This window comes from Ambystoma mexicanum, chromosome 4p (assembly GCF_040938575.1).
Source record: "Ambystoma mexicanum isolate Mex_15411 chromosome 4p, UKY_AmexF1_1, whole genome shotgun sequence".
NCBI classification, from domain to species: Eukaryota; Metazoa; Chordata; class Amphibia; order Caudata; family Ambystomatidae; genus Ambystoma; species Ambystoma mexicanum.
The window spans coordinates 137,145,916-137,170,085 of NC_090927.1; the positions used below are offsets into that span (position 1 = coordinate 137,145,916).

At 47.1% G+C, this 24,170-nt stretch overlaps 1 protein-coding gene across 2 annotated transcripts in view; it reads left to right on the plus strand.

Annotated features, from left to right (window-relative positions):
- The window catches only part of HADHB (hydroxyacyl-CoA dehydrogenase trifunctional multienzyme complex subunit beta), a 679,110-nt gene that overhangs the window by 337,992 nt on the left and 316,948 nt on the right, over positions 1–24,170 (plus strand). For both annotated transcript variants that reach the window (XM_069605580.1, XM_069605579.1), the window contains exons 4-5: positions 2,108–2,210; positions 22,372–22,416. In XM_069605580.1, the coding sequence (XP_069461681.1) occupies positions 2,108–2,210; positions 22,372–22,416 (148 nt within the window). The remainder of the gene's footprint in view (positions 1–2,107; positions 2,211–22,371; positions 22,417–24,170) is intronic.

Sequence of the window (24,170 nt, forward strand, 5' to 3'; positions counted from 1 at the left end):
TGATTACTGAAGACAGGACACTGGAAGGGAATTTGCAACAGAGATCAATGGGGAAGACGCTAGGCAAGGGTTTCTTCACGGCTGGATGTGGTTCTGTGGTTTTGGCCCCCTTTTCAGAAGCCAGAAGATTGAATATCGCTGGTCGGATTCTCGTTGCTAATCTGGTCCAGCACTCTGGAGGCCCAGAAGGATGTGACCAAAGTTTCAGCATGATTCGGAAGACTGTGTAATGACTCGAGGTCCCAAGGTATAGGGGTATTGCAGCCCGGCAAAGTCGCAGCACGCCCATAGATGGCTCAAAATGCAGGTCCTCTTGAGTCTAGTGGGTCTCACAAGGCTCTGGGTCATCGTTTTTGGGATTCCCAGGTCACTTGGAAGGAAGGGTAACAGCAGGCTCCGGTTACACAGCAGGCTCTCTGGTCGCTGGAAATCGCTACAGAAGTATTTTCTTCATATTACTCTTCGGTTTCAGCTTTAGTGGTCGATTTGTCAGCAGCTTCCAGGTTCAGAGTATTTAACAGGAACTACAGCACAACTTCTGCAATCTCTGCCTGCATTTTACAGCAAGGGGTGGTCTGGCTGTCCATTCAGGACTGCCAGCCCCCCGCTGGGAGTTGGTTCATTTCAGGCAAGGTGAAAGACAAAGGGCTGCAGAGTTTTGGACTCCTCCCTTGCTTCCTTACTTCTCAGACATTCCGGAGCCTGGACGGGGGATTCCCGCTGAAGACAAAACTTGGGTCGTTCCTGCCTAAAATGGCAGGGGGAAGACCTCTGAAACAGCAAGCAAACAGGAAATGACGAAAAAAGGAGCCCAGCATTTTAGCAAAAGGGTGGCCCTTTTGTGCATTACCAAAGCTGACTTAACAGCCTGCGAGTAATAGACTAAAAGTCATGAAGGTAAAACCACTGCCACCAGCCATTCATGTAAACTCGCAATTGTGAACAAAAATTTTACCAGGTAAGTAAGAAAGGGGATACATTGTCCCTCTCACCCCCCCCAGCATTCAACATAAGGTGGGGTGAGGTTGGCTCACTTATACAAAATGGGAATGAAAATTCCTCTTTACTACTTGGGAACAGTAGTTCACCCAAGTACATGAAAGAAATTAACGGAGGATACACTATGGAGAGACATAAAAAGGTCACCTATAAAAAGGTTAAAGCACTAGGTGAGAGTCGAAAATAAATTACCAAGTCCAAGAAAAGTTCTGGGGTTGACACAGGTCAGGAAGATTGATCACGAATTTGAACATCCTACCCAACACTGACATTTAAGTTAATATCTTTTGTTTGAAGTCTGTTTGCCTGTGCCATACTTCATGATGCCTTCCCAATACGTATGAAGTGAAGTGTGAATGGTTTTCTGTCTAGGATATTTGGCAAGAAGGGGTTTTAAGGTTTTACAACTCACAAGATTTGTATAATGACAACATGCCATAAGGACTTGAGGAATTATAGGGTCCTTTTCATATATAATGGAAGAATACTGCGTCCCTCCTGATGGGGTGGTCACATCTCCCCGACAGCCATCTCCTTCCATGTGGTCCTCCCTCATAATGCCACCTCCACCAGGGTCGGTATCCGGTAGCGGCTGCCATCCCCTGGCCACATGGGATATTTTATGCTGGGGATCAGTGATGAGACTGCAGGATTCATTACACTAAGTTCTGCATTTCCTGTTCACTATAACCAGGCCAGATTCTAGAACTCCATTTTACAACCCTCTGTTCACATGAAATCTTGGAAAACCATTGTAATAGAAGTATAAATGTAAAAGACTAGCCTTCTCAAGCTGTGCTCCAAGAATATGGCACATCACCCTTCCACACATTAGAAAGTAGCGCAAAACCTTTAAGTTCGCCCCATCTGCGGGAATTTCCCAACTTCACGAATAGCTAAAAAGGTAGCCCATACATCCTACGTAATTTATGTACACAATCTAAAAATGGCCCCCCCCTCTGTTTCACCAGCTTCCACGGCCTGTCCTGTCGATCTTGTTTTGTTCTTCCGTACGGAGTTGTACAATCTTCTGTTGCCCCCAAATAGGTTTTCAGTGTAGAACAAAAATGCATCCTTCCATCCACTGGTTTCATTTGTTGTCTTTTAGGTGCTGTGCAGACAAGGAGCAAGAAAACATTATCCAAGCCTGGAGTGAAGAATGTGGTTGTGGTTGATGGTGTGCGAACGCCATTCTTGCTTTCTGGTACATCGTAAGTGTTTAGATTTCTGTTCTGCATTTAATTGTGTTACAGCTTCAACTGAACGCAGTAGCTGCACTACAGCATACAATGCTGTCTCAGCAGAAGGCTGCCTTCTGCCCTATTTCAGTGGTTGGCACATCACCATTAGCTTTTTGTCATTGTTTGCTTTATTGGTAAAATCAACATAGCAGCTTCTACCTTGGGGGCAGCAGTCATTTCTAATCCTAGAGGGATTTGCAAACAATCGCATATGTTATGACATTTGTTTTGTATGGACATGTAAGAATCCGATTGTTTTTTTTGAAAGTTTGGGAGAAAACAAATCCTTTTCAGCAGTATGCAAAGCTTGCTTTTTACATGGCAGCTGCTACGAACAATGTGCATATGACAGCAGTGCTATGGCAGTATGTCACGCAACCCCTGTTAAAAAATGGCAAGAGTTTATTTTTGTGGCTTTCCTCCCATAGACCTCTATGGGAGACCCTTTCTTTTTTGTTTGTTTTTGAAACCTGACCTGACGTTTTGAGGGTAACCAAAGCCTTCTGCTTTACTTCCCTTGTCATTTTGTTAATTCGTATGGAGAAACTGTGCAGATCCTCACCATTGGTGGTCTTGAGCGAGCGTCCGGTCCACATCTTGGATAAATGGAGGACTCCAGCGCCCATTCTTCGGATCATCACTGAAACCAAATCCTCTGTGGTAGAACAGCCAGTTGACTACCTCTTCAGATGACAGCACCAACTCCAGCCCTGTTCCTCTGCCTGATCTCAAGAAGACCTTTGTCACTGCTTCGACCCCTATATTGGTGACCAGTCCGTCTCAACCACTACTCGAGGAAGCGGGTCTTCTGAGGATTGATATCTTCTGAGCCTTCCGAAGTGTCCCTCCACCAACCAGTGGACTAACTAGCTCTCTACTGTGCCACCTCACTGCAGCCATGGCTGTTTGCGCGCATACTTGGAACTTGGAGGATCTTCGACTTGTGCTAAAAGACTCCTGTGCTGTCCGCTTTTTTACATCAAAGGAAGCCTGCAGGACCTTCTCCATTGTTAATTCCTCCAAGATTGCCTGTCGCTGCCTGATCGTTGGTGACTCCTTTACAATCTGTCTTCGCATCCTAGAGATGTCCTCGGGTCCCCTGCTCCAGAGAAGTCTTCCCCTTTTCTTCGTTTGGGTGTTCAGCTAAAAGGTGCCTGGAACCGATTCCTAAACACTCATACCATCTGAATCTAAATCGAGTCTCCAAAAGTGACCTCTGCACCTGTGACCTCTTGTCCACCCTTGACCAAACCAAGCAAAGAAAACGGTCCCCCTAACGGATTCGGGAAGCTCTGCAGTGGTCTCTGGAGAAATGACTGGGGGTGCTTCCTACCCTCCCCCCACACCCTGCCTGTTCTCCATAAAGTTATATGGGCGTGAAGTTCGGACCCTAAATCACTCTTTCCTGACATTGTTTGGTGGAGGCCTGATCCAAGATCCCTTCCTAGGCCTATTGTAGTGACTGGGATTGAGTGAGTTTACTTGCAGAATTTACTTCCCTTTCTGTCTTTTTTATCATAACCACTGGCATTGTCCAATCTTAGTAAACCTACCTGAAACGTGACTCTGGAAATGATGACTTTAGATCACAAGGCTCCAAATCATCCTAGAGCTGTACTCGCCAAGTGTTAGATAAACTGCTCTCTGGTTATTCTAAAGTCTCTAATTGAATTTCATGCAACCGAGTAGTTGCCTGTGTTAACGGAGTAAGTGTAACCATATTTGCCTAGATGTTTTACTTGCTTAGTGTCTATTTTAAAGGACTAATCCTTTGTATATTTTCGTACTTGCCTGTTGTGATGGGTCAGAAGGAGGACGCAGACTCATGGAGGACATTTTTAAGTAAGGTTTATTAAATAAGTCAGAAAGTCTGAGCTAACCCTGTGCTATGGGGTGTTCCCTACCAACAGAATAACTAGGTCCTTGTTGGGGTGTTTTTTCTAAAGTCCACCTATTGGGACTTTCTAAGACTCTACTTGGCATTACAGAGCTCCAACTCTTAGTATATGCCTATACCACTCAAGGCAAGTACCACTACCTTAGAAGGGAGAGGGGGCTGTAGGAAAGTAGAAAGAACTTGGTGTGTGTGTGTGTGTGTGTGTGTGTGTCCGTGTGTCCGTGTGTCCGCTTGGATCACATGGTATGCATAGGCCGACATCTAGTGGTAGTCGTGAAATATTACATTGTTTTTGAAACTTGAAAAGGGACTGCGACTGGACGTGCCAGTAATACTATCCCTAGTGTGACGTCCACCCATGGTCCTTCACGTGTTGAATCCCGCAGATAGTTTTTTCCCCGCCATTGAAGTCGGTCGCAAATGTAGAGTTCTCTTCCAGGTTAATACTTTTAATTTGTTGAAAGTTTAATCATAGACTTTCTTTCCTTTATTCGCTTTGCGCACAGCTAAGTCTGCTCGATGGCTTTCGACGAACACCCTCATCGTGAACGACTGACTGATCGACGACCAGGTGTGGCCTACACGGTCCTCTTCGTGCTTCGGCCCATTACAGTAGGAAGAGAGGGGGGGGGTACTTCATACTGACCTCTTTAGAGAATGCATACTCTGTATTCCCCTTTTTCTCCCCAGTCTGCCCTTGTAAACAATAATGGACAAAACTCCCTTTAAATTTAGCCCTACATGCCACCGAAAATTACTGTGCAAGGACGTGCACTGAGTGTGCAATTACTGTCTCCTGAGGGAACGCCCTGAAAAAGTTTGTCAATCCTGTAAACTTTTTCGACCGAAAACCTTAAAGGATGGGCAGGCCAAACGCGGTGCCACTCCTGCCATGCAGGCCGAGGCCTCCATGGACGTGACGGAAGACTCAGCGTGGGCAGTATTGGGGTCATGAATGATGCCGAAGGCAAGCAGGGTTTGTCGGAACCCATGTGCGGAGCCCCGACTCCAAGAAACAGGCCAGCGGTTCTGTGACGGAAAAGACACCCGGCGGCCAGGGCACACACAAGCACAAATACACTAAGAACATACCCTAGGGCCGACTCTCGACTGTGCCGTCGAGCGTCGAAGCCCATGCGGTGTCCAAGGAGAGAGCCTCAGGTTCTTCACTGTCCTCTGGGCTATCGCATAAGCTTTCGCCTGGGGACAAGCCTCTGAAACCAAAAGTCGGTTCGGACAGTGCACATAAATGGGCCCCCCTTTCGCATGCCGAAGAACAGGCAGCGAAAGGTCGGCGTCCCTCAAGAAAACAAAGAAAATGCATGCGCTAATTAAGAAACACGTCAATGCTTCCCTGCTTAAAGCAAGGTCGCTGAAAAATTCACACAGGCTTCCCACCTTCATGTGAGTATACACCGAAACAGTTCAATAAAATCTTGAGGATGTCATGTTTCGTAGACTTTATGCACAGACACCCATACTAACTGTCAACTCTTAGAGATGCCTCACCGCTAGTGGCCCCAGCACAGCAAACCCCTGCCAAAAGGTCGTCTCTTGAGCCACAGCCCAGCACCTCTTGCTCTAGGCACCCTGGCCTCGGACCTACCAAGAACGCCTCTCAGGACTTGTATTATGACGACCCGTCCGGGTCACACGGCCCAGGATCTCAAGGGGACGTTTATAGTCGAGACCAAGCAAATTATGTGCCTACGACGTTTACGTGATCCAGTCGCCAGACCACCAGGACCAGCCGGTAGCAGATTCACCTGTTAACAACCAACTACAGTACAACGAACTGCTACCAAAGGCGGCACAACACTTTAATATCGACACTCAGGAGGCACAGGTCAACAAGGACTTTGTGGAAGACATTCTGGGGGACAAAAGGTCTGCCACCCAGTTTATTCCACTCCTGCAGTCTGTCCAAAGACTCATCCAGCCATCCCTACTGGTGCCTAGTCTCACAAGGGTGGTCAACCCCAGAATAGAGAAACTGTTCAGACCGGTGCCCACTGACCCCCTGTTTATTAGGGTTAAACCAGATTCCTTAGTGGTCACCACCACCAGAAAGAGGGCAGGCACTCCTCTGGCGTCGGCAGAGGCCCTGCCAGACAAGGAAAGCAAAAAAATATATACTTTCGTGAGAAAGGTCGCCTCCTCTGCAGCATACCAGACCAGAATCACCAGCAACACTACGCTTTTAGCTAGTTATGGCTGCCACAATGGGATGACCTGGAATGCCAAATTGTAGCTGTCACAGAACCCCTAAAGAATGAATTGTTAAAGCCTATCTATGAATGCAAGCAGATATCAAACTGCATACTGAAAAACAACCTTGGTGCGGCAGATAATGCAAGGCACATCATAGCAGAGGGGTACGCTCATCATGCTCCACGCCTGGCTCAGACAAACCACGTTCAAATTAGAGACTCGGGCGAACCTCTTAAATCTGCTGGTGGAGCCAAACGTGTTTGGGAAGGCTGTCGAAGACCCCCCTGAAGAGTGCAGGAATACAACGCTCAAATTATGGAGTGTTGTGTCCTTCGCGTTGGCTCCGACGTGAAGGACATAACACTCCATGATTCACTGGGATTTAACCCAATATGATAGTGAATCAAACCAAAAGGCACTAATGGACAAATGAACATGCCCTGATTTGAAAAAGGTCTTTTGACCAAAACACGTGTCATCTAAAGGGCACCATTATATGTAGAATGAAACGGTGATGACAAATATCTTTGATGCTTGTCTTTAATAGAGTATTGTGAAAATTACTGGAATAAGTGGTCTTAGGCTTTATAACTGTCATACTCTAAAAAGACACAGCACCCAGATCATCTTTACAGTTGGATTGGAAGGTCGCGGAGCAAAAACAGTTGAACTAAAAAGCCATCCTTTACTTTATAGGGATAGTATTACTAACACGCCCTGTAGACATCCGTTTTTGAGTTTCAAAAACAAATCTTGTAAAACACTGCGACTTCACTAGATGTCGACTACGCAGAGTATGTGAATCTAAGCAGATACAAGCACCAGAAATATGATTACAGTTAGTAATATATCCCATATATGCGCACACAGAGCAATTCTTCAGAAAGGTAAGTACTAGCACAATTAGCAAACACAATGTAAAACCAATACAATAAGTCTGGTAAGTAAACCACAATGTGAAAGACTTCTAGAATGGCAGTATGCAATTCAAGTTAAGTAAAAAACAACTTTGTAGTAAACATTGTAATTACTTTTTAGAATAGTAGACACAATTCAAAGATGAGTAATCTGAATGGCAGTATGCAATTCAATATCTATCACTGATTGCTTTGAAATTTTGACACAACGTTGCATTCGAATAGGCGCGTGTTTTTATATACCTACTATACATAGATGTCACACCTGTGACAGGTAAAAACATACTTTTTCTGAAAAACACGGTATACTAAATATTTTACTGCAAAACAGCGCCATCTGCTGGACGTAAGCAACACACGCTATACTAAATATTTTACTGCAAAACAGCGCCATCTGCTGGACGTAAGCAACACACACTATATTAAATATTTTACGATTCGATTTCAATGTTTCCGTGGCTCAAATTCGTGCTGAGGAAGCAGCAGAGCGACGTGCGTCTAGACTTCAGGATGCACAGTTGCGAGCACAGCGCTCGCGTTCTGCAGCTTAAGATCTGCTTCGTTCTCAACAGAATGAACGCGACAGGCTAAGGGTGGCTGAAAGACGTTAAAGAGAAACAGCACATCAGCATCACACACGACTCCATGCTCAGCAATTACAATCGCCTTGCATTCCAGTACAACCCAGTTGATTATAGTTTGAGCCGGCATGTTCTCATTGGCACCATGACTGAACTGTGTCCTTATTGCAAGGCTCTGAAATTTAATGGAGAAACAAAAAATGTGTTGTGCCACCAGGAAAATTAAACTGTTAACTTGGAGAAACGCCAGAGCCATTGTGAAATTAAACATATTAGAAACGTGCGCTTTCTCTTTTCTTCCTTTTCCTTTTTAACCAGACTAAGCCACAGCAACGAGTGGCCGGGAACAGCTAGTGAGTCATACATTTTTGTAACTTATTCTGTTGTTGTAATGCAGTTACACTACAAACATTAGCACGTAAGTACTGTTACATTTCCTCCATAGAGGCCTTATGCTTTAGCAATCCTTCCCTAATCTTGATATGAGTGTTCTCAGAGGCAGAAGGGGGCAGGTGGTCCAATGGCCAGCTATAGGCAGAACAGGATAAAGCACAAACTGTAGGAAAGTCAGAGTTCCAGAGGATATCTTCTGTAACAAGTAAGTGCAAGACTTTGTAGTAGATATATGGGTTGTGGGACTTTGTATAAGGCTCCCTGAATGCATTCCAGTGTTGGGCTTGGGTGAACGTGGATGGGCAAACTCCCAACCACACGATTAGAGTTACAGTGCAATACTAAGTATTACCTTGAGTCTCAAAGTACCTTAGTAGTGAAGATGATGCAGGCCGACGCCCTTGTGATGCAGCAGCTACAGGACCTGGTCACTGGATTCTTGGTCTTCGGATGAAAGAAAGGACACTGGATAGTATTTTGCAGCAGCAGTGGAGTGGAATGTCTCTCGGCAAAGGATTCTTTGTTGCTTCTCGCAGCTCTGTGATTTTGTTGTCCTTTTCAAGACACCAGATGAACGGTTCTCGTCCGAACGATGTGCCGCTCTCTCAGTCCAGCACTCTTGTGAGGGTATTTCAAGGAGTGGTATCTTGCTTCTGGAGGTCCGGCAGGAAGTTTCAGGAAGATTCATTCTTTGGAAGATGATGCATAGCACTCGGCTCGAGGTCTCTAGGTACTTGTGGTTTGCAGCCCAGGTAGAGGTCACAGCTTGTTGTGCGATGGCTCAAAATGCAAATCTTCTTAAGACTGACTAGTCCCACCAGTCCAAGGGAAGGAGACGTCCTCTGTGTCTCCTCTTTCATGTGGTAGAAGGGGTCAGCACAGCAGCAGTCACTCAGGATGCATCTCTGGTCGCTGGAAGTAGCTACAGGCATCTTCTCTTCGTCCTCATTGGATTCAGCTCCAGTGGTTGACTTGTCTTCAGCCTCTGGATCCAAGCTATTTATCCAGGAACCCAGTCAATCAGCACTCATGCTACATTCACACTTTTTGGGATGGCTGTCATTTAAGGACAGCCAGTCTCCCTGTTGGACCTTATTCCAGGCAGGACATGCCAGAAGACCAAGAATGAGGGAGTTTTGGACACCTCCCTCGTTTCCTGTCTTCAGACACTCTGGAGCCTCGACAGGCTTCACAAAGGATTCTGCCGAAGACCAGTCAATCCAGGACCTCCCCCATCCAGCACAGCAGAATACCTGATACCTAAAACCCCTGATACCTCAAAAGACCTATGTGCTTCGACCAAGAAAGGACTGTTTTAAGTCCCTTACTTCTGTATATGAGAATGAGCCCTCAGATAATGAGGCTCAATTTGGTACGCCTAATGTACCAGAAAGTTTTATCTTGGAGGAGTCAAGGTTGAGACCTTTATGACAACCTGCAGATGGCCAATGGAGTAGACGCCTCACCTGAGCTAGCGTTTGGGAGGCCAGAGTCTGGGGAGCTTGCTGATGCGTCCTACAGGCAGCTCATGTCCAAAGTAGTGGACTACATGGGGTGGAGTAGGCCTCCATTGCCATTCGAACAGGATGATCTGACAGACATCCTGGATAAGGGTCCCCAGTCGGATCCTATATAACCTTTCACATTGCTCTGCAAAAAAGGGTGGCTATGAATTGGGAAACGCCAGAAACCAATATACTTCGGATGCTGTGAATAAAAACTTTGCCAAGAAGTACTGCCTTTTCAGTAGTAACACACGAATACCTGTCAAAACGCCTCTCTTCAGAGAGTCTGGTGGTACAGGCAGCTACTGCAACTTCTAAGCAACCGGCTTACCCTACCATCTCTCCAGATAGGGACGACAAAAGAGTAGATGGATTAGCAAGGAATGTATTTTCTGCGGGGAGTGTGGCGCTCAAATCCGCCAACTCCACATGTACCCTTGAGAAATTTACAGTCGCTCTATGGGTCTGCATTTCCATGGCGGCAGAGCACATTCCCAAAGGGGATGAGAGTTTTTTTTAGCCATAGTTGGAGATGGCAAAGAAGCCATGCAAGTCTCTTCAGTCAGGTCTGGATTCTGCTGACAGCATCAGCAAAGCCATGGTTACTAGCACCGTTATGCACAGATTTGAGTGGTTGAAGTCCGGTTTGCACCGGGTGTGCAATCCAGACACCTTAATATGGCTCCTCTTTTTTGCAACAAGGCTGACAAGAGGCTTGAAGTTGCAGACCTCAAAGGCGGCAGCCATATCTTTAGGTGCCGCTATTGGGCAACCTCAGCCTTTTCGACCTAGTGGACAGTCTTGGAGGGGTAGATCTTTTCACTACTACTCCTCAGTTGGAAGGGCGAGAGGAATGGCTGGTCAAAGTGGGCAAAGAAGATTCCCTCATGGTGGAGGAGGGGGAGGGGCGAAGCCAGCTCAACGGGGGCATCTTTACCATCTGCCACTGCATCACCCGCCTCAAAACCTCTTAGGTCTTGAGTATCAGTTCACCAGTGGGGGTGCAGACTATCTTAGCATCTAGTAGAATGGCGCGACATTACTTTGGATGCTTGGGCCTTGGAAACCATAGCCCATGGATACTGCCTTCCTTTCATACAGAGACCTCAGAGCAATCCACCGGGGAACCACTCTTTGAGGATTACAGATCCGCTCCTTGTGCAGGAAATTTTAACCCTGCTAGAGAAAGGCGTAGCGGATAGGAACACTGGATGATATTCTCCTTATTTCCTGATACTCAAAAAGGACAGAGGACTGAGACATATCTTGGACTTGAGATACTTGAGCAAGTTCCTCAGGAAGGACAAGTTCAAGATGGTCACACTTTCTCAGATCCTTCAGGCCCTCCAACTACAGGATTGGATGGTGTCATTGGACCTTCAGGATGTTTATTTTCATGTGCCTATCCATCTCAAGCACAGCAAATGCCTGAGCTTTGCATTTGGCGGTTCTCATTATAAAGTTCTGCCATTCGGGCTAACCTCCACTCAAGGGTTTTCACCAAACTGATTGCAGTGGTGGCAGCGAGTCTCCGGAGAGGGGGGGGGGATTCACATCTACCCCTACCTAGATTGGTTGATCAGGGTGCGTTCTCCCGAATAAGTCCGGTATCATCTCAGTCACCTGCCACTCTCTTCACAGACCCATATGACGCCTCAAACTCCAGTTCTTCAGAGCTGTTCTGGATACATCCTTGGGAAAGAGCTCGCCACCCGAGGTGAGGGCTCAAGACATTCTACAGATGGTCCAGAAATCTCAAAGTGCCCAGAATCTCCCTGCCTTTGTGTTTTTTATTTATTTTTTTAGCTTGCTCACCCTCATGCCGTCCTGCATCTTTCTGGTGCCAGAGGCCCGCCCTGAGAATGAGATCCCTTCAATGGGCTCTCAAAACTCAATGGTCCTAGTTCACAGGAAAGATAATGATAATGTGTTATTTATATAGCGCCTCAATCCAAAGCGCTTTACAGAGCACATATTTACATACAATATCACCCAACCAAAATTGGTACTCATTTATCGACCTCGGAAGGATGAAAGGCTGAGTTGGCCTTGCCGGGATTCGAACCTGCAAGACAGACCTACTTCAGGATCTACTGTGGTGGGCCTTTGAGGAAAACATTCTGAAGGGAGAACCCTTTTGGCAACCATGGCCGGAGATCAAGGAAGTGACGGATGCCTCACTCACAAGGTGGAGAACCCACACCAACGGTCTGACAGCGGTTGTTGGTCTCCATCAGAGTTCAAACTGCATATCAATCTTTTGGAGCTGAGGGCAATCAGACTAGCGCTGAAGGCCTTCCTGTCCTCTGTACAAGGAAAGAATGTCTTGATAATGACTGACAACACAGTGGCCATTTACTACCACAAGAAGAGAGGTGGTGTAGGGGTCACTACCACTGTAAAGAGAAGCAATGCTGCTCTCGTTCTGGGCAGTACAAGAAGGAATCTCTTATCGGAAGATCATCTAGCCGGAGAAGAGAAGGCGGCAGACTCTGAGCACGAAGAGCAGTTGCCCACGAGTGGGAACAAGCGCAGGGAGTCCTTCAGGAGATCACCCTTTGGGGAACCCCTCAGGTGGATCTGTTTGCGACCAGTGTCAACCGGAAGTGCGAACTGTACTGCTCCATGGAATTTCTCCCAAGAGGATCTCTAGGAGATGTCTTTGTGTTGGACTGGGAGTTTCCACTTTTGTATGTGTTTCAAGTCTCCGTCATGCCTCACATGATCAGGAGGTTGAGAAAGTTCAGGGAAACACATGATCCTAATTGCCCCAGATTGGGCCAGGAGGATGTGGTACCTGGACCTTCTGGACATGTCCATCTGCCCTCCAGTACGTCTTAGAAAAAGAGAGGATCTTCTCTCACGAAAGGAGGGTCAGGTTGTCCATCCAGGGGTCAGGACACTCAGCCTTCATGCTTGGTTTCCGAGAAGCTGACATACAAGGATTGGGACCCTCCAGATGACATAATGGAGATTTTGCATTCGGCCAGAAGGCTAGCAACAAACTCCTTGTACCGTTGCCCTTGGCGCAAATTATGCAGCTGGTGCAGGGAAAAGAATGTAGACACTTTTCTATGCAAAGTGTTATCCTTTTTACTATCCTTGGCCAATCTGGGGCTCCAGGTTGAAATTATTAAAGGCTATTTGGAGGCGCTACCCATCTTTAAGCGCTCGTCAGAAGTATGCTCATAATACAAAATTCCACTGTTGAAACAATTTCTAAAGGGGCTCACCAATGTGTTCCCCCCATCTCCTTTCCAGGTTTCAGTTTGGGACCTTAATCTGGTTCTAAAATTCCTAATGTGTGTACCCTTTGAACCTTTACACTCATGTGCTTTATGGTTGTTTACATTTAAAACAGTGGTCCTCAAACTTTTTTGGCGTCGGCCCCCCCTGAACAAAGTTTGGGCAGGCCGGCCGGCCCCCCCCCAAAAGTGCCAGATGAATAGTATGTAGAAATCGCTATGAACTTTTGCGTGCCGTCACTGCACCCTACTACCAGTACAGACCCTGGGCTCTCCCCACCCTACTCCCACCACTATCCCAGTGCTGCCGCCCATCCTGCTCCCACCACAGTCCCATAACACAAGCATACACACATCCATACACATTTAAATAAAAAATAAATTGCCATAAATGTACCTCGCGTGGTTGCTAAAATGCCCCGCTCCAGGTTGCTCTGCCCGTATGTGCGAGGAGGCACAGGAGCACCCCCTCGCACATACATACATGCAGTGCCCCAGCCAGCATTTCCAATGAGCTATGTAAGGCTGGCGAAGCAAAACACCCCCAGCGTTGCATGGCTCAGTGATCATATGCGGCTGGAGAAATGAACTGTCAAAGGCAAACAGAGTTTCCCTTTGACAGTTCAGCCAGCCCAGGAGCACTCCCTCAGCTGGAAAAAGCAGCTGAGGGAGTGCTCAGTGTTTCACTGGGCTGGCTCCTCGGCTCCTCCATAATGGGTGAGGTGGCCAGTAGGTGGATGCCCCCTCACCCATTATGGATGAGCCGGCAGGCTTGGACTGGCCTATAGGGCAATAGGGCGATGACCATACCAAAAATGCAAAATGCTAGTGTAGGCCAGTAAAAATGGGGCACTTTTTTGGCCAATGTGGGCCAGTTTGAGGAGTTACTTCACTATGCAGCTAGTAGTTTTGACCATTGTTGCTGAATAAATATTCTTTAAATATCACCATTTGTTTACATTGGAACAAAAAACAACCCCTTGGGTACTATTCAAACAGTCTGTGACTAAACACTGAATAGCCATTTGCAACTGCTGGCCATTTTTTCATTGGTGTCTAAGACCGTTTTATGGCCCAATCTGACCATGTAAGCTGCCCCTTCCCATTTCTTCCATCTAAAAAAAAAAAAGAAAAATTAAATGTTTATTTTTTTATTTTTTACATTTCATGCTGGGCTCTGGCACCCCCCCTGGGATGCAGCCGCGCCCCCCTGGAGGGGGGACGCCCCACTGTTTGAAGACCTCTGCTTTAAAACCATTCTATTGCTAGCTCTAACTTCAGCCCGTAGAGTGAGTGAGTTGCAGGCACTTGCATCCAAGCCACTCAAACATAAAGTTGTTCTAATGGTTAAACCTTCATGATCATTTCAGATTTCCACATAGGACAGAACATTGTTTTACCTTCTTTCTATTCGCCACCTCATCCTATCAAGGAGGAGAGGTTAGATAGGTTGGACACACGCAGAGCTTTAAGCTTCTATATAGCTAGACTGTCAAAACTCTGAATTGATCTACTTTTCTTTGGCTATGCGGGCCACAAACTGTGTCGGGCTGTTACTAAACAGATCTTATCCAGGTGGATCATGCTGGCTATCCCAATGTTAGACTGGCAGGGAAGGATCTGCATGAAGGTTTAAGGGCCCATTCCAACAGGTGCATGGCTACCTCTACAGCCCTGCAAAGGGGTGTACCCATAAAAAGTATTTGTGAAGCAGCAACGTGGTCTACTATCCACACGTTCACAAGCCATTACTGCGTGGAGTCTGCCCTCTGTCAGGATGGGAGCTTTGGAAAAGACATCCTGCGTTCGGTTCATAACCATTAAAACTAAATTCTACTCACTCCACCAAATCACACTGCTTTGGGAGTCTATCAAAGATGAGGAGTACATGGGTGGACACAATCCATTCAAAGAAAGTTACTTACCCCTGGTAACATTCTTTCGACTGGATGTTTCTACCTCTTATTCCTCATCATCCTCTCTACCCCACAGTAGGATTTCATATGTTATTACAGATTTTGTTCCTTCAGGTCTGAGTATGGTCATTCCCGTGGTTATGCCGGTATTTCTACTGTAAGGAAAATAAACAGAACTGAAGCCAACGGGCACTGCGCGTGCTGTATATGCCTTTGATGACCTCCTCGAGACAGAGGCCCTCGAGGGACCTAGTCGATGCACAGCAGCCTCTGCCGAAAAGTTTCCGAAGCAGCTGAAGCTGGATATTGAATATCAAAGATGAGGAATAAGTGGGAGGAACATCCAGTTGAATGTTACCAGGGGTTAGTAACTTGTTCATCTCAGCACTAGACGGCCACAACTGGATTATTGTGAAGCAGACTTTGAGCCTGTGGATGTCTTTGATGTAGGATATCTTGAGGCAGAGTATGTGACATCTGTGAATGTGGATACTGTTGAGTGAGGAAGGTTCCAAGCTTTTCCATGTAAAGACCACGGGGGAGATGATGGATCATTACGGGTCATCATACGTGATGGGGTAGAGTTGGTAATCTGGAGGAATCCATATTCAAATACATAGTTTGAAAATTCCGAGTGAAAAACATTTTGGAAAATAACACAATAGTAACACCTATACTTGTGTCATAGCGCTATACTACACTTTTCACAATTGATACACATAAAACAAATGTATGTCTTGAGCATGTGGAAGAAGTGGGTAGAGCAGCAAAACCGAATAACATTTGTTTCAGGCTACTGGGTACAAAATAAAATCGTCTGCCAATTCCCTGTTGTACAACAGTGACTGCAGTGAAATATGTTCAGTGCGCGTGCTCTTATGCATTAAGTAATGATTTAAGTCCAGCATTACATTGTGCCCTCAGTGAACCTAAAGTTCAAGTGAGTTTCATGCCCCTCAGTGTCTTTTGCCGGCTTAATGTAAATCCATTTCAATTATATTCAATTTGTATAATAATTGGACTCTTAAACACATTCACGTTCCTTGTTTAGCTTTTCCCCCCCCATCCACCCTTTTTACCAAAGAATCTTACTGCTATTCTACCATCCTTCCATTTAATCCCTGATCCATGTAATCCCCCACATTTTCTTGTGTGAAACCTGAGGGTATCCTAACTCCTACTCCCCCTGGTTCCTCTTCTCAGGTGGTAGGGAAAGGTTGTTGCTTTTGGATCCTGGCCCTGGGGGTGGAGAAGCAAGGGTGGGCTGGGTGGAGGGGCCTTTGGGATTGGGGTACCCACAGGCAAGACGTGGTATCCCTTTTTCCTCTGAAAACCAACCTAACCCTTCCTCATCCTTTATGGGCTACTGTAAGAGATCTCCCCTCGTTTTCCCTTATTTGACCTATTACAGTACTGGGACAAGGAAGAGGCGACTAGGAGTAGTGAACACTAATGGGTGTTTTCACCACTCTAGTACTGAGACGACACAGAAGACTGCATGAGTACTATTGTGGAAGTCGGGCATGTCCCACAAATAGGTTGCCTAAAGGTCAGGCAATTGGACTTAATGGCCCACACCTGTGGACATTAATACTCCTAGGCAGTATAAGAGGTGGGGCTGCACACCAGGGAGAGAGTCTTGTTTGAGAGCCAAGAGAAGGCTGGGACCGAGAACGGGGACAAAAGAAGAGAAGGAGAAACTGTCATGTTTATTTTTGCAGCGGCTGGTGTGAGCAGTCTGAAGCAGAAGATGCGTGGTAGCAGTGAGGGCTGTCGCAGACTGGGCCATCAGGAGCAGAGCATGATGGGAATGAGGGTTCTTGGATGCTTGAATCCTAATCCCTTGAGTGGCCAAGAAGCTTGTTCTTCGTGTGGCAGAGCTCATGCAGCAGAAAGCAGGGAACTGTAAATCTGTGACGAAAGTTGCTCGTTGGTTCCGACATGCTGATCGGAGGGTCTAAGGAACAGTCTGAAGGCCGGGTGGGAAGCCAGAAGCAGCAGCAGTGCGCAACAGGTTTCGCCATGCAACCCAGACACTTCAAAGAGGCCGGCGACTTTCTCTTAGCCATGAAATCCCAGACTAATATGCACGCAAACACTGAAAGGAACGCTGCAGTATGGTTACAGCGATTCCCGTTGTCTGGACAGACATGCAAGCTTAAACTAAGTAGCAGACGATTGCTTGTGCATTTAATTCAAATGGCAACTGAGAGACCAGTCGCGTGTAAGAATTTCCAGAACTAGGAAACAGTGTTTGTATCTCTTGTCAATTAAAGCGTTATATAGCGAAGGGAACGACGGAAAACGCTCTTTACAAAGCATGAAAGACTGATCACAATATTGAATGACGAACTGAATTAAACCTTTGTGGGCAAGGCTACACGATGATGAAATTTAAAGGGGGAAAAGTGCCCATTTAAAGCAAACCTACTAAATAAGAGTGCAAATGTGAAAGAGCATGGCAGAAAGGTGGGGAATAAATAAGACCACCACAAAGTGAACTTTAGGAATTAATACAGTGCAGCAAGGCCCCGAGATGGGCTAACCAGGAAGAGCCAAGAAAGTGTGAACCTGCACATAGTCAAGAGGCCGACAGGGAGAAGCTAAGTGAATGTCAATCTGTACACCGGGGCACATACAGAAGGACCTCTGTGTTGAAGAGCCCAGGGTTCCTGGTTGCCCGACCTGTGATGGATGGACCGTGTGGTCTGACGACTGCGCCTAGACCAGGGATCCCTCAAATGTGAAAACCAAAGACATTGTGAAAGAAAGCAAGAAGGAGCATTTTAAGTGAACTGTTAATGCAATCCAGAAGAAGTGTCAAGTTGACCTGAAATTATGTTGAAGCTTGAAAGACTGAAACCAATTAGAAGTTGATACGTTGCTTGGGGAAGGGAACCCTGAGGCTTGTTGAACTACACATACTCTCTTCAGGATGGAGCCCTCAAGACCCCTTTCTTGGGTACTGTGTTGGCTGAGCGGTAACCCAGAGGATTGTGTGGAACGGTGCTGACTTGACCTTGGGGAAGGGAACACCAAGTATTTGTGTAACAGTTTGAACTTGAGAAAGGTAATCTCAAGACTTTTGCAGAACTTGTTTGAACTTGGGAAGGGGAGCTGAAGAAGCTAGGAGCTGGAAGAAGCTCATACCCTTGTGTTGATCACCATTTACTTTAGTTATTGACATCCCTACACGTTGTTTAGCAAAGATGGGCTTTGGACACAGACTTTTAAGTTGAACTCTGACTCAGACTGTCCTTAGTTTCGTCCAGGTCGAGAAATCCCACCTTAGCATAGAGCAAGTTAGGCATTTAACCATCCTGACATTTGATTTAATAAACCATTTTATTTTGAACTTTTGAATCTGTTATCTGTCTTGCTTCATGATGCCTTCAGTCTATACTGTTTTTGTTTGCATTTGTTGTACTCCCCTGAGCCCAAATTTTCTTTTGACTTTTACTATTTTTTAATTTTTTATTTGTATATAATCTTTTTAGATTTTTAGACATTTTCATTGAATGTAAAGAAGAAAAGTTTCGACGGCTGAGAAATGTTAACTGCTTTTACTGATCGTGACCGCGGCAAGGTTAACACAGGTGCTGTGAATGGATAAAGTTCCGAAATCATCTACTAGCTAGATGAGTTTTCCTGTTGAAGTTGGTTGGCCTTCTCCATGGCGATGCTTAGGAGTTTAGCTGTAGGTATTAGCCATTTAGTTTTGGGCTCCTGTGATGTGACGGTTCACCATATGTCTTTGTCGTCGACAAGAGTTTATGAATAGAGGACCGAAAATGGCGTTCCTTTCTTGTTCTATTGCCGTACAGACCATCAGGAGGTGCCTGATTGATTCTATAGTTTACGGGTCTTTGCAAAGTCATCAGGCTTTCTCTTTGGATGCTTCTCCGATTGTTAAGATTTCCTGAGTAGCTAGCCGGTTGAGGCGTGCTTTCAATAGGGTTTTCATTAAGAGTTTACTTGGGTATTTGGTACAGTACCCCATGGGCTCTTTAAGTTTGTTGAAAACCGGTGGCAGATGGCTTAGTAGTTTATTTGATACTGCTTTTTTGTTGGTGTTTATCCAGTCTAACCATTCCATTTTTGATTGAATTCTTAGTGGGTTTTGGAGTAGTTGTTCTTCAGAGCAGGCTATCTCCTGCAATATTTGTTTTTGAGTTTTGACCCAGTTATTAAGGAATTGGTTAATTCCATTGGCAATTTCCTCAGCAATCATACGGTAACTTTGGAGGTTCTCAGGGTCTCGGATTTTTCTGAAGAGTTGAATAGTACTTTGGGCCACAACTGCGCTTAGGGAGAGTAGACCTAGTTCATGTCTTATTGCTGCAGAGGATGTAGATTTGGGAAGTCCTAGTACTGCTCTCCAGATTAAACCTTCCAATTTATCCCACAGCGAGAGCAGGATTGCAGGTGTTGCGTCCATGCCGTAGGTTAGTGACGGGATTACTTTTGCCTTATTTGCCATATTTCCTGTCAACTGCTTGTAGTTGGGCGGTTAGATTCTTGGTCTTTGTCCATAGTTTGCTGCATACTCAGTGCTTTCTTAGAGCTGTCGATTTCGACTCCCAGGTACTTGAAAGTTGAGACAATTTTGATTTTTGACTGATGGCGGAATCACTGTAAACTTTCTTTTTGTTCCCCTGTTTCTGAAGGATCAAGATTTTTGTTTTTGATTTGTTGATCTCCAGGTTGTTATCCTTGGTGTATTGTGCGAGGTTGTCGAGTTGGCGTTGGAGGCCAACCTGTGTGTGGTCCAATATGATCAGGTTATTGGCGTATAAGAGTCTGGTGACCCTTACATTACCGACTTTAGGTGGGAAAGACCTGATCGTATCTTGGGAGTCTCCCTGGAGGGATGGGGAGCGCACACTGGAGATCTCCATGCAAGAGGCCTTTGGCTCCCAGAGGAGAGGTCACTCCACATCAACATCCTGGAGCTCCGAGCCGTGTTCTGGGCCCTCCGGTCGTTCCTTCCGTCCCTCAAGGGCAAGGTGGTGAGGGTCTTCACCGACAACACCACCACAATGTTCTACATCCGGAAGCAGGGAGGCACCAGATCCCCAGCCCTATCCAAGGAGGCCCATGATCTGTGGCACTGGGCCGTCGCCCAGGGGACGTTTCTGGTGCCCTTCCATCTGGCAGGAATAAAGAACACCATCGCCGACTCACTCAGCAGGGAGCTGCGCCTGTGCCATGAGTGGGAGCTGTGTCAGGATCCAGCGGATCGACTCTTCCAATGATGTGGCAAACCCCAGATCGACCTGTTCGCAACAGCTACGAACTCCAAGTGCCAGAGGTTCGCCAGCAGGTTTCCCCAGCCGAGGAGCGTGGGGGATGCTTTCTTGTTCCCCTGGGACGGCCTGTTCCTGTATGCGTTGTTCCCCCCCCCCCCCCTGCTGTTGCTGCTGCGATTCATCAACCAACTCAAGAGGTCCCGGTGCAGGATGATCCTCGTCGCACCGGCGTGGCCAAGGCAGATCTAGTTCCCGGATCTTCTGGACTTGTCAGCGGCCTCCCCCAGTCAAACTGTCGACGGACGCGGATCTTCTCTCCAGAGAAGGAGGCGCCATCCTCCATCACGACCCGGGGTCGCTGAACTTGCAGGCCTGTTTCCTGCAGCACTAGAGTTTGGAGGGTATGATATCCCGGCGGACTGCAAGGAGGTGCTTGCAAAGGCCAGGGCGTCCTCAACTCTGAAGTGCTACGGACACAAATGGAAGAGGTTCTCTGTCTGGTGCCACGCACAGATTAACCCCCTACGGATTACGGCCCTGAGAGTGCTGCCGTACCTGCGATCGCTGGCCAAAGCGGGGCTAGCTCATGCCTCCATCAAGATCCATCTAGCAGCGATTTCCCGCCACACCAGAACTCCTGGGCGATCATCTCTGTGGTCCCATCGCCTGGTGAAGGAGTTTATGAAAGGACTGTTCCGTTCATTCCCGCCGGTGAAGGCTTTGGCCCCGACGTGGGAGCTCAACGTGGTGCTGAGCAGGCTCATGGGGCCGCCATTCGAGCCTCTGCATTCGGCCCAGTTGAAGTACTTATTGTGGAAGACAGGGTTTCTTGTGGCCATCACCTCTGCATGACGAGTGGGAGAGATCCAGGCCCTCTCCTGCAAGCCTCCGTACTTGACTTTCCACGAGACGAGGGTGGTGCTGAGGACGCACCCCTCCTTCATGCCCAAGGTGCCGTCTGACTTCCACCTCAACGAGCCCTTGTTGTTACCAGTTTTCTTCCCGTCGCCTTCGTCACCAGCCGAGAGGACTTTGCACTTGCTGGATGTAGCTAGAGCGCTGAAGTTCTACGTGGACCGCACAAAGAGTTTTCGGAAGACATCACAGCTGTTTGTGAACTTTGGACCTGTGAACCAAGGGAAGGCCCTCTTGAAGGCTTCCATTTCCGGATGGCTCTCCGGCTGCATCATGCACTGTCACCGGTTGGCAAACTGACCGTTGCCTGGCCATCCGAGAGCGCATTCGACCAGAGCGATCGCTGCTACCACGGCGTTCCTATCTGTGTGCCCCTGCTGGACATCGCAGGGCTGCTACGTGGAGGTCGATGCACACCTTCACAAGATTCTACTGCGTTGACCAGGATTCCAGGGAGGAGTCCAGGGTCAGCCAAGCAGTGCTGCGCAACCTGTTCGCCTGAAGGTGGGCCTGGTGAGGAGGTAAGAGATGCTTAATGTTGAGTTGATGTAATGCTTAATGTTGAGCCTTGCCACCTCCCGTGGTTGTGCATGTGTACTGCTATGTATTCTTATATTCATGAGCATGTGAATCCATGCCAGACCCCATGCTGGAGAGGGAACAAGTTACTTACCTGTAACTGTTGTTCCCAGCATGGGTCTGGCATGGATTCACATGCAAACCCTCCCTCCTTCCCCTCTGCGGCTCTTCACTTGATTCTACTGCCACTTTACGTGCTACCAAATCTGAGGATGGCTGCCAGGGGAGGGGCTTAGGGAGAGGGCAGTCATTGGCTGGGGGCAGTATGACCCAGAGACCAGTGATTGGTTACTACTAAGAAAGACAGATCAGAAACAAAACTGGTACCGATTTTTTTCTTCTTTACCGAGGATTCCCAGCCTGACGACGGGGAATATTCATGAGCATGTGAATCCATGCAAGACCCATGCTGGAGAACAACAGTTACAGGTAAGTAACTTGTTCCTTCTTTACCGCCTACGTGCCCTGCCTCCCAACTTTTGTCATCCAATATAGTCCAGCAATACCGTGGTTTTCCTTTTATAAAATGGGTCAATGTATTTCAATTGCTGCTGATGGTTGTTTTGCAAAAAAAGTGGTGCATCTTCACAATCATGAAAGCCAGGAGGAGACTGCCTGGCTTTAATTAATATAATCTTCTGTGTTCAGTGTTGCCGAATATTGCTTTTTGTTTGTTCTTCACTGTGAAAATGTTTACTGACCTTTTTTCATTTATCTTTTTAGGTATGCTGACCTGATGCCTCATGACTTAGCCAGAACAGCTCTGCAGTAAGTATATACAAATAAAAGTTGAATGCTGACGATCCAGGCAACAAAGTTTGTGAAATTACAGTAGTATGCCATGTTTCTTGATGACATTTAGGGCTCGCTACATCTGCCTAATCAGTATATGGTATGTCACGGATAGCCACAATAAACCAACCACTATAGAGTAAATGTGCAAGTGTTTATTGGTACATTTTTCAGTAGCTGCTTTGGAAATGTTGTAGGCGATCACACTTACAGGGTCCCTACATCTTCCCTTCACAATCAATTTGGACTCCGTACCCCCATGCTTCCCTACCACCAGGTAGTTCTTGAAGATGTTCCAGCTAGTGATTGGTGATCCTGCTGCTAAGGGTTCTTTGTTTTCGGTCTCACTCTTTCTCGGTCTCCTTCTTGCTCTTGCATGCTCTCGCACTCTTTCTCGCCCTCTTGCGCGCGCTCTTTCTCGCCCTCTTGCGCGCGCTCTTTCTCGCCCTCTTGCGCGCGCTCTTTCTCGCCCTGTTGCGCGCTCTTTCTCGCCCTATTGATTTCCTCCCATACCCCCCTTCAGCCTCACTTTCCTGGCCTTTTGCTTATTTGTCATGGAGAAACTGATCAGACCTTCATTCCTTCAAACTATCAGTAGTGGGAAACTGTGATCCTTCGTGTTGCGTATTTCTTTCGGTGTTGGTGTTCCAAGTTGTTGCTGCTAGGTGGGGGAATGCAGAGAATGAGTTGTTTTTTTTGGCATATGGTTTTGGTTCTAGGTGAATGTTGTTGCCTTGCCTGATCAGAGTTGCCTTGTCTGTAGGTATGATATGGCATTTATAACGCACCTATACACCAGTGTTTCAAGGCGCGACAAGGCAGGGGGGGGGGTGAACGGAGGGAGATGATGATAGTACTATCTTACTAGGCTTAGTGACATTCAAATTGCACAAGTGCAGAGGAGGGGAGATGTGCCGTGGGGGGGGGTTTATTTGGACAAGTGCAAGACAATGAATCAGGAAACGAGTAGTGCAGCCAGCAGGTGGCAAGTGTGTGTTAGAAGTGCAGACAACAAGTGTCAATAAGTGCAGGAGAGGGGACTATAGGGTTACAGATACAGGCCACAAGTGCAGAGGGTGCCAAGAGGCAGTGTGGGTATGCTGCTGGACAGGCAGGGACCTGGGCCCGAATTCAGAGAGATCCAGGTGACACGTGCAGGTATCAGACCAGGAGATCCGCAGGGGGAGGAAGAGAGAAGGTAGAAGCAAAGAGGAATGTCTTGAGATGATTCCGGACCCAGAGATGATTCTGCTCAGGTTTCAGAGAGGCAGGGAGGCTGTTCCAGAGGGAGGCACCAGCCGAAGAAAGATCTTTTCCGCCACTTGTTGCTTGGAGAAGCGACTGACCCTCAAGGAGTTGGAGGTGGAGAAGTGAAGAGCTCGGGTAGGAAGATATTTTAGTAGAGAGAGCTGGAGGTATTGCGGTCCCAGGCCCCAGAAAGGCTTGTGGACAATGCAGAGGGTCTTGAAGTTGTTCCTTGCCGCCATTGGGAGCCAATAGAGAGATTTCAGAGCTGGAGATATACGATCCATGGGCTTGAGGCCAAGGACAAGTCTTGCACTCCTGTTCCGGGTGAGTTGTAGAGAACGGAGAGTAGAGGCAGATAGATTTAGAAAGAGGCTGTTGTACGCCATCCTAGCGAGAATGAGAGTTCTGGAGACAGTGGGCTTCTGGGTGAAAGTCAGGAAAGGAAGAATACCTCTGAGGAGGTGAAGCTGGTAGTTTGACTT